General features: G+C 39.8%; 1 protein-coding gene across 4 annotated transcripts in view; it reads right to left on the bottom strand.

Annotated features, from left to right (window-relative positions):
• The window catches only part of PLCB1 (phospholipase C beta 1), a 700435-nt gene that overhangs the window by 84823 nt on the left and 600149 nt on the right, over positions 1–15463 (bottom strand). For all 4 annotated transcript variants that reach the window (XM_036826676.1, XM_036826677.1, XM_036826678.1 and 1 more), the window contains 2 exons: positions 14253–14472; positions 9536–9716 (listed from right to left, as the gene is read on the bottom strand). In XM_036826676.1, the coding sequence (XP_036682571.1) occupies positions 9536–9716; positions 14253–14472 (401 nt within the window). The remainder of the gene's footprint in view (positions 1–9535; positions 9717–14252; positions 14473–15463) is intronic.

Raw genomic sequence — 15463 nt, 5'->3', positions numbered from 1 at the left:
GATTGGTTCTGTTTACTGACTCTTTTCCCTCAATCTTACCTAAATAGTTATCAATTAACACAAAAAATATACTAAGACATACTATGTGCACACAAAAGTAAAAACAAGATTTTTTTATTGCTTTAAACTGAAATCCTTAATTACTATTTTAATAGATCTGAGAGTTGAATCATCTCTGCATTCTATAAGCTAAGTGAAACTAGCATTATAGTTAGAGGGAAACTTTACAAGCACTCTTGTGCAAATTTTTATTTAGAAACAAGGATACAAACACTCAAAGAGGTGAAATGATTTAGCTAAAGTTACGTAACTAAAAGTGAAAGTCATGTCTCCTCACTTTAAATCCTGTACAAACTGTCCTTTGGTAAAGAATGATGGCTGTGTTCTAGGCACTGTGTTAAGTTTCCATGGATTATTTTATTGAATCTCACATCCAAACTCAGGGCTATGTGTTGATTTTTGCAAAAAAAAAAAAAAAAAAAAAAAAGGCCTAATTCTCCACCATTCCCTGCATTCACCCTCTTTGCAATGTGACTTGTGGTTCCTCTAAACAAGAGATAGAGTCTATTTCCCTATCACTTGTATCCAGGCAAGTCTTATGACTTGCTTGGAGGAAGAAATTGTAAGATCTGTCGAGACTTTACCTACTTCTGTTTGCTCTCATTTGGAGTCCTTTCCAACTTCCACATGGACAAGCCCAGGCTAGCCTTGCTGGATGACGAGAGATGTGTATCAGTTATCTGCCTTGACCAGTTGACAGTCAGCCAACCTTCAGGAGCAGAGCCTCTAAGTAACTGGCAACTGAACCACAGACACATGAATAAGCCCAGCCAGGACTAGAAGATCCATTCAGTTGAGTCAAGCTCATATTGCTACACATAGAAACATGAGCTAAGTAAATAGTTGTTGTTTTAAGGCAATAAGTTTTGAGGCGTTTGTTATGCAACAAAGCTAATGGATAAAGATGGGTATACTATTACTAGGTCCATCTGACTTCACAACCTGTGTTCTTAACCACAGTAAGCCCTTGAGGGCAGAGACAACATTTGGCTTGGTCCACAGGAATCCCCCCACTAGTATGAGGACCACAGTAGGCCTTCAATAACTTTGACTTAAACAATTATATAAGCATATTTTATGCTCTCTAAATTGCCCAACCTCCCAAAAATAATAAACTAAAAGATAGCATAAACTCTGTGGGTCAAAAGAACAAGACAATCCAACAGAAAAGTAGGCAATGGATATAAACAGTTTGTAGAAAAAAGGAATACAAATGGGCAATACACACATGGACATATGCTCATTTTTTTAAAAAAACACTTTTATTGGAGTATAATTGCTTTACAATGGTGTGTTAGTTTCTGCTTTACGACAAAGTGAATCAGTTATACATATACATATGTTCCCATATCTCTTCCCTCTTGCATCTCCCTCCCTCCCACCCTCCCTATCCCACTCTTCTAGCTGGTCACAAAGCACCGAGCTGATCTCCCTGTGCTATGTGACTGCTTCCCACTAGCTATCTATTTTACATTTGGTAGTGTATGTGTACACTACCACTCTCTCACTTTGTCCCAGCTTACCCTTCCCCTCCCCGTGTCCTCAAGTCCATTCTCTAGTAGGTCTGTATCTTTATTCCCGTCTTGCCCTTAGGTTCTTCACCACCTTTTTTATTTTTTAGATTCCATATATATGTGTTAGCATACGGTATTTGTTTTTCTCTTTCTGACTTACTTCACTCTGTATGACAGACTCTATGTCCATCCACCTCAATACAAATAACTCAATTTCGTTTCTTTTTATGTCTGAGTAATATTCCATTGTATATATGTGCCACATCTTCTTTATCCATTCATCTGTCGATGGACACTTAGGTTGCTTCCATGTCCTGGCTATTGTAAATAGAGCTGCAATGAGCATTGTGGTACATGACTCTTTTTGAATTATGGTTTTCTCAGGGTATATGCCCAGTAGTGGGATTGCTGGGTCATATGGTTGTTCTATTTTTAGTTTTTTAAGGAATCTCCATACTGTTCTCCATAGTGGCTGTATCAATTTACATTCCCACCAACAGGGCAAGAGGGTTCCCTTTTCTCCACACCCTCTTCAGCATTTATTGTTTGTAGATTTTTTGATGATGGCCATTCTGACCAGTGTGAGATGATATCATATTGTAGTTTTGATTTGCATTTCTCTAATGATTAATGATGTTGAGCATTCTTTCATGTGTTTGTTGGCAATCTGTATATCTTCTTTGGAGAAATGTCTATTTAGGTCTTCTGCCCACATATGCTCATTTTTGATCATGATTAAATCAATAGAAATGAAGATAAATATCATTTCTATCTATATATACATATCTATCTATCTATCTCTAGAACAAATCAATTCTATTAGGGTTACCCAATGATGATTAGGAAAATTAACAAATAAGAACACATTTTGACAAATTGTTTCATTCTTTATTTCATTACTAAAGTCTTGTATTATTTGTCATTTCTTGTTTGGTAGAGAATGTAAAGTTTTCAGAAAAGCTAAATCATTTATTTCTCAAGAAAGATGATCCTGCATTAAAGTCAGAATATTGGAGGAAGACAGATCACACTACCGTAGAGTTAGTTACTTCCTGACACTGCAATTACTCCTGGCACATATACTTCAGCTGAGCGACCATAGAAGTGAGAAAATTCAAGGTTGGCTCTCAGACAGGCTGCAGCAGCAAATGGTGCTAATAGAAATCATCAAAAAGGAAGATGGTGAGCACCCTCAGGCTGTAGCAGGACGTCAAAAACTGCAAATACACATTTATATTCGAACTCAAGATTTCCTAGCCAATTCATGTATTGTAAGAAAAAAAGTGGAGGGGGGGCGGCTTTCATTAAAAACAATGATTTGTGCAAATTATCTCATTATTCCTCCTTACAGTTCAATAAAGTGAGGATTATTCTTATCTTCATTGGAAAGATGAGAAAACAGAAATTCTGAGTGGTCACACAGCTACTCTGGGGGAGCAGTGGCCAGAAATGAGGACATTTGACTCCAGACCCTCACTCATCACCACTCACATCTGATGGGCATTCCATTAGTAGCTGGTCAGTATCCACCCAGAGTTTTCACTGTGAAACACAACCTTCATTCCCCAGGATTGGCAGGGAATTGGGGGCACTCAGCTCAACAGGTACTAGTGTTGGTTTGAGGCCCAGGAATGATTGCTGGTGGGACAGGCAGGAGGATGAATAAGAAGAATCCCAACCATTAAGGTCTATGTGAAGGAAAGGAGAAATGAATGGGCTTGGAACACGTGGGAGACAAAAATACGAGAAAGAGGAGAAAAGGTAGGAAGTAAAGCAAAACAAAACAAACCTCTGCAGAGGATAAAGAGTATGGTGCTGTGAGAGAGAATGAGGAAATCTTTTCTTGACGCCACTGAAAAGGAGAAAGAAGAGAGAAGACAAAATGGCAGGTCAAACCCTGTGGCAACTGAGAAGCGACCCCATGGATGTCACCACAAAACCTCCTCTCCCTAGGCAGTGGATGTTGAGCCTTGAAAGTGATGTTTGGGCTGATTCTGAGAGTGATCGAGAACCCTCAGAGGGACCCCTTAAGAATTTCTATCACTTACCAAACTCACATTTAAAATTAAGACCTTACCCTAATGGTGTGACAAAACCCAGGGTCAATCTATGGCAGTTGATGAAAAACAGGTAAGTTAGAGCAGATTCCCCAACCATAGAGCTCTTTCCTGGAACAGAGATCCTTCACTGGGCTCCACAGACTCCCAAGATATCTATGAAGAGATTTCAGGGGGTGCAAGAACTTCAGTGGGGTTGGGGAAACTACATCTTTATTTTCACTCACACTAAACTGAAAGTAACGGTTTCCTTCTATAATGAACACAGGCAGGGAATCACAGGAGTGATTTCCATAGGACCTCTGCCTTTGTCACCAAGAGATAACCATCCAGCTTGACGGTCAAGCTATGAAGAGTGGAGAGTACGATATTTCCTATTTCAACCAAGAGGAAATTTACACTTATTTTAAAATGCATTCTGAACAGAGATAAGAATCAATGGCTCTAAAACCTGATTCTTCAATGTGAATGTGGAACACGTGACCTGTGACTCCTATCAAAATGCGAATTGTGATTTAGCAGGTCTGGGGTGGGACCTGAGACTCTGCAGGTCTAACAGGCTGGCTCTCAGGTGATTTGGGGACCACACTTTGAGTAACTAGGCTGCAGAGCTGCTTGGATGTAGAGTTTTAAAGATGATGATTCTTATTTAGACAGGTAGAACAAGTCCTTTGAGTCCTTTCAGCTATGGTGTCTATGAAGCTTGGTGTGCATTTAACACCTCCTATGATAACATGAAAAGTTATCTCAAAAATATTCTCTTGGTGTTTATTAATTTCTATGGTTAGGCAAATTGTTCCCACATCTGTGTCTCCATAGCAGTTTGCTGATAGCTGTCTATGGTTTCATTTATCACATGGTATTAATGACTGTAGTACATGCTCCCTGTGCATATGCTGACCATGCTTTCCTCATCTTTACCTCCAGTGTCTATCAGAGGGTTTGGCAGATATTAAGTTGTAATGCACATTTGGCAGGGAGTTTATTGATGCCATGGTTTCTTTCTCAATCCTTGAACTGTGGGTTCACATTTGCATTTAATTCCCAAAGCAATTTTGGGAGATAAAATATCTTCTGCCTAATTTTCCGCATCACCCAAATACTCCTTTTTACCTGGGGCCTACATGCTTTTTAATTACACTTCCACTTGTCTAATTTAGCCTAAGAGGCCTGTTTGTAATTCAGAACCACAACCAAAGATAGAACTGACACTTCTAGGTGCCTTTCAGTCAAAAGACTTCCTGGCAGAACAATTTGTAGTTATTACAAATGGGGTTGATAGAAAGTTCTGCCACATGTTAGCTAAAGGCATGTAGTGTAAGTTGTGGATGCCCTGAAATGGCCATAAAATAAACTCTGTGTGGTTCTAAATCCCAGGTGTTTGGGTCTTAGCCTTCTTAACAAAGGCCCATACAGGTATGTTCAAGGGCACTGGAACTTTATCTAAACCCAAGTCCACAATCACAGTGGCGAAGGATGGAGCATTTTGAGTAGGTTGCTTGTATTTGGCCTGAAAGGGCCAGGCTGGCTTGGATGTATATGTATGTTTTTCTGAAAAGCTTTCAAGCTTTCATTGTGGACACACTCATTCCTTCTTGGGGAAAAGGAGGCAGAGACACATGTTCTGAGATTGTCACCTCGAGTGGCAGTTCTGCCAGCTCTCCTGCTCCACTGGCCCTTTGGGTGGGATTTTCCCACCTGTAAGTTCAGCTTGGTCTTCCCTAGTTCCCTGCCAACTTCCTCCTTCAGGGGAAAATCTGTTGCGCAGCTTTCCATGTCCCCGTCTGGTGGGATTTGATGTGGTGCTCACCCTCACGTATGCCTCCCAGAACTTTGAGATTGTGTAGCTGTTGCCTGTGATTTCTGCATCTAATTTCTGAAGTTCAAGTCTCCTTCTTCCCAGGAGGCCTTTCTGGGATGTCTGGGCTTCTGTGTTAATTCACACTCTTAATTCTTGTTTCAGGAATGTTCTGTGAGTACTGGGCTTCCCTCTTATTCTACTATGTCTCTTATGAATTGCCATGTTTCTTTCCTTGGGGAATGGATCTTGCCAGAGGTTGGCACTTTGAGGAAACTTCAGATGATTATGGCTGGATTGCCTCGTCTTTGAAGTAACATTGACCCTGTTAGTCAACTTCAGTCATCTGTGGGAGAACTCCAGGACTTCTAACCCTCAGGCTGCTATTCCTCTGAGCTGTGCTTCTGGATGGCACTTTCCTGGAGCCCCATTCCTCACCATGTACTCCCAGCTCAGCCCCAGAGCCGTCCTTGTGAAAGTACCTCAGATCACATCACTCCTCTGCTCAGAACCCTCCACTGGCTCCCATTGTGCTCTGAGTGGAACACAGAGGCCACAAGGGACCTATAAGACCTGAGAGATCTGTCTCCGGCCCCAGAAGTCCCATCTCTCTGACCTAAGACCCTACAGTCCTCCTCAAACACGGCCACCCTACTGTTCTTCCAACACACAGGCCCATTCCCAACCCAGAGTCTTTGCGTTTGCTAATCCTTCTCCCTGGGAAAATCTTGCCCCACATGTTTGCATGGGCCCATCCTTCTCCTCCTCACTCAAATGCTGGCTTCTCAGTGAGTACCTCTCTGGTTACTCTATGTAAAATTTCAAGCCACGCTCCTCATCCTTCCCCCACACCCACTCCCTAGTTTTCCACTTGGGATTGATTTTTTTTTTCCGAAGCCCTTATTACCAACTGACATATTTTACCAACTTATTGCGTTTACGGTCTCACCCCCACATCTAGAATGTAAGCTCCATAAAGGCTAGGATTGTAATTTTTATCCTCTACTATTTAAAAGTATTTGCTGAGTGGCTGTCTATTAAGTATTTGTTGACTAGATGAATGAATGAATCAGGGTTTCTTTCTGAGGTGATGAAAATGTTCTAAAATTGGTGATGGCTGTACATATTTATTAATATACATAAACTAAAAACCATTGAACTGTACACTTTAAATACATGAATTGCAAGGAATGTGAAATAAAGCTGTTTAAAAAGAGAGAGGCATGGTATCTCAGCCATCCTAATGCAGGAGTTGGCTTATGTGTGTTCTGTGCTCTGTGTGAGTAGATGTGAGGTCGTCTGAGAACATTGGCGTGAGATCTGAATTAGGAGGCATCTGAACAATGGTTATAAAGTAGGGGCTCTAGAGTCTGAGGACCAAGTTCAATCCCAACTACTCCATTTTCTGGTTGTGGAAACTTTGGAAAGTCACTACATTTCTCTGTAAGTTTTTAATCTGCAAAATGGGCTGAAAAGAGTACCAAATGCCAGTGTTGTGAGGATTAAATCAGACAATTTCTGCAAATGGTTTAGCACAGCATATGGCCCCATGGGGTGTGTTCAATACACAGTTGCTACTTTAATTTTTATTATTGTTATTATTTTCTGGAGTCCTAGGGATGGGGTACTGAGAAAGGAAGATGGCAGTGGTTGTAGCTCCCAAAGCTATTATCTCCCATTAAAATTCACTTGGATTTTCTCAGGTCTGTCAAGGCAATCCCCGGTTTACACTAAACCTGACCTCTGCCCACATATTCTTTCACTGCTTGATCTTACTTCAGTAGTTCACAAACAAGGCAGCCCATCAAAAGCATATGGAGCTTTTAAAAATAAGTCCTTGAGCCTCACATTTAGGTATAGAGCAGTGGGTCTCAAAGTGTGGGTCTGGGACCAGAAGCATCAGCATTGCCAGCCCTACACAAGGCCTGTTGAATTGGAAATTCAGTGTAGGGCCCAACAATCTGTGTTTTAACCAGCCCTCCAGGTGATTCTGATGCATGCTCAAGTCGACACTACCTGACTAAGTGGAATCTGATTTTTGATAAGTTCCTCTTGTGATTTTGACCTGCTCATTTGCATACTGTCATTGGGAACAAGTACTACAATGACAGCAATACCCTGATCCATCTATTACATAGTCATGACTAAGCCATCCACTGTTTGCAACCTATAAGCAGAAACAGCCTCAGAATTCTCTTACATGGACAGGACTTCAGCAATGAAATGAACAGGTCATGTAAACACCTTTGAGAACCCATTTCCCCTGGGTACACTACTTTAATTTCTGTTAAGCTTATTCACTTGTTTTTGGCACAAGCTTGTTTTCAAGGCTACTTTATTGCTTGATTCATTTAATTTATCTGTCACCAAACATTTTTCATGTCCCTACTCTGTGTCAAGCCATCAACACCAATGCAATGTATGTTGGTGCAGCCACTATGGGAAACAGTATGGAGGTTCCTCAAAAAAGTAAAAGTAGACTTGCCATATGATCCAGCAATCCCATTCCTGGGCATATATCTGGACAAAACTGTAATTCAAAAAAATACAGGCACCCCTATGCTCATAGCCAATGGCTATTGGCTATTCACCCAAGACATGGAAGCAACCTAAATGTCGACTGACAGATGAATGTATAAAGAAGATGTGGTACATATATACAATGGAATATTACTCAGCCATAAAAAGAATGCAATCACACTATTTACAGCAAAGTGGATGGACCTAGAGATTATCATACCAAGTGAAGTAAGTCAGAAAGAGAAAGACAAATACCATATGATATCACTTATATGTGGAATCTAAAATATGACACAGGGACTTCCCTGGTGGTCCAGTGGCTAAGACTTCGTGCTCCCAATGCAGGGGGCCTGGGTTCGATCTCTGGTCAGGGAACTAGATCCCACATGCTGCAACTAAGAGTTCGCATGCCACAACTAAGACCCGGCACAGCCAAGTAAATACATAAATAAAAATATTTTTAAAAAATAAAGAAATTAAATAAATAAATAAATAAAATATGACACAAAGGAACCTATCTATGAAACAAAAACCAACTCACAGATGTAGCGAACAGACTTGTGGTTGACAAGGGGGGGTGGAGAAGGGGAGGATTGGGAGTTTGGGATTAGCAGATGAAAAGCATTATATAGAGAATGGTTAAACAACGAGGCCCTACTGTATAGCACAGGGAACTATATTCAATATCCTGTGATAAACCATAATGGAAAAGAATTTTAAAAAGAATATATATATATATATATATATATATATATATATATATATATATATATATATATATATGACTGAATCACTTTTCTGTACAACAGAAATTAACACAACATTGTAAATCAACTATATTTCAATTAAAAAAAAAATGGATTGTCACATTTCCTGAGAAAACATTTTGGAGGACAAAACTGATCATTCATGGAGATGATGGCATTTCCTTTCATAGGGAGCCTCAGGAATTGGGTAGACAACATTCCATACAGGCCACTTAAATACTGACTTTTCTAAATGTAGGAGAGTGGACTGTACAGTTCTCTTTGTATCACTGCAAAGCTACACTACTACATAAAAAGTGAACATTTATTTGCAGCATGTTCTTAATTTTCTTAAAGATAAGTGTGTAATTATCTTGTATGATTTCAAAAATCCCAAAAAACTACTATAGCCCAAACATGAGTTAGTGAAAATAAAAATAATAAAACATAGCTTCATTGGAGAACAGAGAGGAACTTAGTAAAGATACTGGAATAGTGGGGCTTGTAAAATATCAGTATGGTGGATACCATTTGGCCTATGCAATTTCCATTTCTAAGAAATGATGATTTTGTTGCTTTTTAAAACCAAAGTACTGGGGTTTGATCCTGCTTTTAAGTTAAGCACGTGTTAAATCACATGTCACAATATGGATCTGAGAAATGCCTCTTATCTCCCTCTACAACCTGGCATCAAAATAAGATTATTCAGTCAGGAAGCGAAATGAAAGTGCCAGCCAGACTTGCTGCTGTTTCCTGTTATGTTATCCAAGGGCATCAAAAATTTTCTATAGAAAAGAGGGCTCCAGCTATAGAAACAGAAATCACATTTTTCAGGCTTACCAGTTTAATGTGTTCTCGCTTCTGGTATTTTTCGCTATAATACTGTTCTTGTCGAAGATTAAGCAGCTGCTGCTGTTGTTTGTCCTTCAAGTCTGTTGACTTTTGGGTCATTTCGGCATCCAGGGCAGCAAGGTCTTGCTCAATTGTTGATGAACCATGGTCAGGGCTGCTGGGTTCTGATCTGCAGAGACACAGAGCTTGACTCACAAAATATGTAGGTCAGAGCAAGGTGGAGGGAGGGCTGCACACCAGAGTCCCTCTTAGAGACTCTGTTTGGAAATAAATATTTCGATAAACCACTTGAGACAGAGGCTGATACCTCAAGGACAAGCTTAGCAGCAGAAGGTCTCCAAACACAGAAAGTAGATGAAATTTGTGCTGCTCTAGAAAGAGGTAGTGGCAGAAAAGGAAAGCCAGGAGGCTGGGGGCCCTGGCAGTGGTGGTGGAAAGAATGACAATCCCCCCTTGGGAAAAACAATGTCTAATAAGGACTTTTTGAGGCTTTTATTTTTTTATTTTTTAACGTGGCATGTATAATGTAATTTCCAGCTACATTTCTCCTGTACACTCTGCTGCATTGATGATTCTGTAGGGGGAGTTGAAAAGGTGATGAATTTTGCATCTGCGCGGTGTAGATTGACAACAGAGAGCATGTGCAGACGTCATGGGCCAGCAACACTCCCAGCTGACACGTTCGGTTTCTTGACATCTTTTAATAGCAAGATTTGTTATTAAAATAAGTTTCTTTGGGGGCTGAACCAACTTCATTGATATCTCCACCCAAAATGGCACTTTGGTTCCAAGAGAAAGGAGGATGAATTGGGTTCATTCTAAAATATTTACCGAGTGCTCACTCTGTGCAGGGGGAATTTCTTTGAGTTATTCATAAAGAATTATATAGATATTTTGACGTTTAGGACTAATGTTGAATCAAAACAAAGCAATTCTCACTAACATTATTGTGTTAAAACATACAGTGTGATTCCTTCAAATTTTGTGCTCTTACTTCTTGTAGGACAAATAGAATGAGAGACAGTGTTGGAAACGGGGTACCAAGAGCAGGTCTGTTCTTTTCATTTATATGGAAACCGCTGCAGAAAGAACCACCTAGGATACCCAGCACATCAGATTCGGTCTCCATGTTTTCACTTGAGGCCAAGTGGAACGAGTAGAAGAGGTTTCTTGAATCAGCTGGTGCTAATTCCTCTTACTTTCTCTTTGAATTAGGCCAACACAATGGTGCCACATGGAGAGGCAGTTGGTAGAAGCTAGTGTTAGGATCCTGTTTTGTCAAATAAGGGATGCAGAATTCCCTCAAAGGTTTCTAAACATCAGAATCACATGGCAGCACTGAGGTGGCCCTCCATCCTGGCATGAGTACAAGTCTATTTATCAACATCAGAGGAGAGGAGCATTGGAGGGGTGACCTCTGTCTTGGCATGAACATGAGATACATTTACAATCTGCTGCAGCAGGAAGTTGGTGTAGCCAGAACATAAAGTGTTGCTTCAGTGAGCCACAACCACCATAGCAGAGGCAACAGGGCAACATTTCTTGACCACTCAGCAGGTGCCAGGGACGGTCTGCTTTACTTCTGGCTTTCACAACAACCCAGCTAGCAGGTGTGACCATCTCCTGTTTACATTTGAGGAAATTGAGTTTCAGTGAGACAATTTTCCTAAGGACACAGTATGGGGGAGCAACAGTGCAGCTTACCCAAGGACAGACATCTAGAAAACAGCAAAGTCTGTGCTCTGAGAACAACACAGTGTGTGACAGAAACCAACTTTGAATGATCTACTCTTCACATTATGTGAAAACTCAGTTGAGACTATGGATATTTGAATAAGAAACTGATCTAATATAACATTGTACATATGAAACTTATATAATGTTATAAACCAATGTTACCGCAATAAAAAATAAATCTAAAAATTATTTATTAATTCATTAGAAAATATAAGTCCATTACATATTAATATATTTTGTGAAAAATAACTATACTTTCAAAACAAGAAGAAAATCAGTGAGATTAAAAAAATCTCACTGGCAAAAAAAAAAAATGAATATAATGGACATTATGTCCATTTATTACTCTGAGGAGTTTTCAGGATTTTAATGTGTATCATGGGGGGATGGGAAATGGACAGACATAATCAGACCTCAGTGTCTTTGCCTCTTGAAGAAAAGTTTCTCCTGATGTATTTTTTGATACAAGATGCTTAGGGATTTTTGTTTGTTTGCTTTTTGAGGGAAAGTAAAGAAAAATAACCAAGGGACGAATGTTTCTGCATCTTCTCCAAAAACAGGGTTGAAGATATTATCCCCTGTTGCCTAATGTTGCCTGTGTATGATCCAAGAGATGAATTCTTTTGTAACTTAATACTAGGAAAATGTTTGTCCCTCTTGGAAAAGCAAGTGTCCTTTAATCAGATAAGGAGAATTATCTAACCCGTATTTCCTTTTCTCAGAAGCTAAGAGCTAACTTTAGTGTTCAAGGACAGAAATTACATTAAATGGTTACTTCTGTCCAGTCGAAATACAACACGGGTCACATATTTGATTTTTGTCCACATATGTGATTTGAAATTTTTAGTAGCCATCTTAAAAAGTAAAAAGAAATGAGTGAAATTAATTTTAATAATATATTTTACATAGCTTGATTATCAAAAATATTATCATTTCAACATGTAATTAAAATCAATATACATCAATATAAAAATATGAAATTTTTTTTTTTTTTAGTGAAGCCTTTGAATTCTGGTGTGTTATTTTATACTTGAAGCACATTTCAATTCCAATGAGTCACTGTTTGTGGTTAGTGACTCATGTATTGGACAGCAGATCTGGTAACTGGTAGACAGTCTGTGTGCATATGCATGTGTGTACGTTTTTTTTTTCTATTTTTATAGGATTTTTATACATGTCGTCTATGATAAGTTACTTTAATATTCTACTGGAAGTTTGCAGGATATGACATAAATAAATGAATACAGGAATAAACAAATGACTACATACATATCACTAAGATCAAAATTTAGAAGTTTTAGACCAAGCTTTGCCTGAACTATTTTGTAACCGTGGGTAAATGTTAAGCCTTTCGTTTTCAGATTCCTCCTTGAAGAAGTGATAACAGTTCACCTAGATGGCTTCTAAGGCTGCTCCAGGTCTAAAAAATGATGATTTTGCTGCTTTTAAAAACCCAAGTACTGGGTTTTGATCGTGCTTTTAAGTCAAGCACATGTTAAATCATATGTCACAAGATGCATCTGAAAAATGCCTCTTACCTTTCTCTTAACCTGGCATCAAGATCGGATTATTGAATAAGGAAGTGAAGGGAAGGATGGAAGGATGTGGTACAGCCTGCCTGACTCTTAGCTTCTATGCTCACATAGTTTCCCCACAATACCATGTTAGGCACTTTGGGGTGATAACTGAGTAGGTCGTGTTCACTGCTGTGTTCCCAGGGCACACAGAAAGCGCTCAATAAATATTGGTTGAATGAATGTGTGAGAAACGCTTCTCCCCAGCACGGTCTGAGTACATGGGGCTGTGGGGACTCTTAGGCCCCAAACAAGGATTATCTGTACAGGGCTTTGTGGGTTTCAGATAGGGCAGCAAAGGGCAGTAGAGGTTCTCTTTTCAATAAGACAAGTTGCCTCTTCAGCTTGGTTCTAGCCCACAGCAAAATGCCACACCCCCCAGGTTGGCAGCTGCAATATGGCAAGTCAGCCAGTTGGTCTTGGGCCTACAGGCTAGAACTCAAGGGTAGGACTTCCCGCATATCTAGTCTCAGAATTTGGTCAAATAAAGAAATTCAGTCTACAAGCAAAAGTGAGCTGAGAGGACACAAAAGCTGTAGAGAGTGGAGGGAGTTGGGTGGCTTTCCTTCTTTCAGTGGTGTAGATCCAAAACGTGGTGCAAAACACTGAAAATCCATCAACTAAACTTCAATTAAAAAAAAAAAATGAGGGGCTTCCCTGGTGGCGCAGTGGTTGAGAGTCTGCCTGCTAATGCCAGGGGACACGGGTTCGGGCCCTGGTCTGGGAGGATCCCACATGCCGCGGAGCAACTAGGCCCGTGAGCCACAATTACTGAGCCTGCGCGTCTGGAGCCTGTTCTCTGCAACAAGAGAGGCCGCAACAGTGAGAGGCCCGCGCGCCGCGATGAAGAGTGGCCCCCACTTGCCGCAATTAGAGGAAGCCCACGCACAGAAACGAAGACCCAACACAGCCAAAAATAAATAAATAAACAAATAAATAAATAAATAAATAAAAAAGAACTATCAAGCAAAGACTGTGATATGACAATTTGCGAAGGAATAAATATAAATTGACAATAAATATGCCAAAAAATTCAACTTAATAAGGAAATGCAAATTAAGATACTAATGACATCACTTTTTTCTCCATCAGTTTGCACTTTCATATCTTGCTGATAGTTACAAACTGAAACAGAAAAGTCTTTAAATTGATCTAGGGATCCCACTTCTCAAATTTTAAGAAAATAGGAATATATGAAAAGATTTATACATACATATTTATTAATACATTTCTTATAATAACAAATAATCAAAAACAACACTTACGTTCATCAATAAAAAATCATTTAAGTTAATTGTAGTTTGTCCATTCAAAAAAAAAAACACTGAAAATCCATATAAATGACTCTCCTCCTTTATACTATAAAACAAACAAAAAATACCCCTTCAACTTACTTTTTCTTACTATCTTTTTTGGCTGTCTTTTCCAAAGCTGCCCTCCTTCGCAAGTAGTCATTCTGGATTTCATTATATTTTGTAGTGTGTTCTTTGATAAGGTCAGTGGTTTTCTTGTGGTGTCTCTTAACCAGGTCTTTCATTTCTTTGTAGTGCTTCTTTTGAAGTTTCACAAATGACTTCTGTTGCTTTAGCTCTTCAATTGTCTGCGCTTCTACTTCTGCAACAAATGGGTATGAGAGCTGAGAGGCCTGGAAGGGCTGAGAGGACAGAGCAGTTGCTGTTGAGCAGTATTTTTCTGACCCCAGCCCACTGGATCTTGAGAGCAGAGCTTGGAAGTCAAACGTGTGCTCCAGGCTGGCTTTATGACTTGCTAACTTTGTGACTATGTTACCAAATTTCTCAAAGACCCAATTTCTTTACTCAAAATTTTTAAAAAAGTTTGGGTTCCCTAGAAACAGAGCCCAAGAGAGGGATTCAGGTACATGTGATTTACCAAGGGGGGCTCTCAGTAGGAGGGGAGTGAGGGCAGCAGATACAGAAGAAGAAGTAGCTAAACAAGGATGTGGCCTTGGCTGGAGTCCAGCTTCTGCCTGATCCCAGGGGGAGCTCTGGAGCATGAACTGTACTACAGAGTTAGTCTCACCTTGAGGCAAGAAAGCCAGCTTTTTGCCTATTTGGGAATGTCAGTCGTAGGGAGGCATAAGCTCCTGGAGAGGGGGCTTCCTTTTGGCTGAGGGCAATTTTCTTTCTTTCTTTCTTTCTTTTTTTTATAAAAGATCTCCCACACAATCTTCAGCTATCCCTGTGGTTTGCTAATATGTTTGCAAATGGCACTGCACCTGCTTTTGTATAAATTTTGGATGCCTAGAGCATCAAATGTATCCGGGCATTGTCAGAGACATTGTGTCATAAATAGCTCAAATGGATATAATGAGATATGCTCCATGATCGACAGAGTAGCAAGATATTTATCAGATAAGAAATCCCTCTTCATGATCAGTGTGCCTTCCATGAGGGCAATTTTCAAAAGCAGAGGAAGCTATGAGCTGTTAGGAGCCAACGTTTACTACAGCTGGGAGCTGGGTGCCACAGATGGTAAAGGGGATTTTGGTGGGCACTAACAGGATCCACTTTAAAGATCACACAATTTCTACTTTTTAGGGTTGTTATGGTGATGATGAAATAAAAGAATTAATGCAAAGTTTTTA

The sequence above is a fragment of the Balaenoptera musculus genome, chromosome 15 (assembly GCF_009873245.2).
Source record: "Balaenoptera musculus isolate JJ_BM4_2016_0621 chromosome 15, mBalMus1.pri.v3, whole genome shotgun sequence".
Lineage (NCBI taxonomy): Eukaryota > Metazoa > Chordata > Mammalia > Artiodactyla > Balaenopteridae > Balaenoptera > Balaenoptera musculus.
This window is presented reverse-complemented; position numbering and strand designations above follow the sequence as displayed.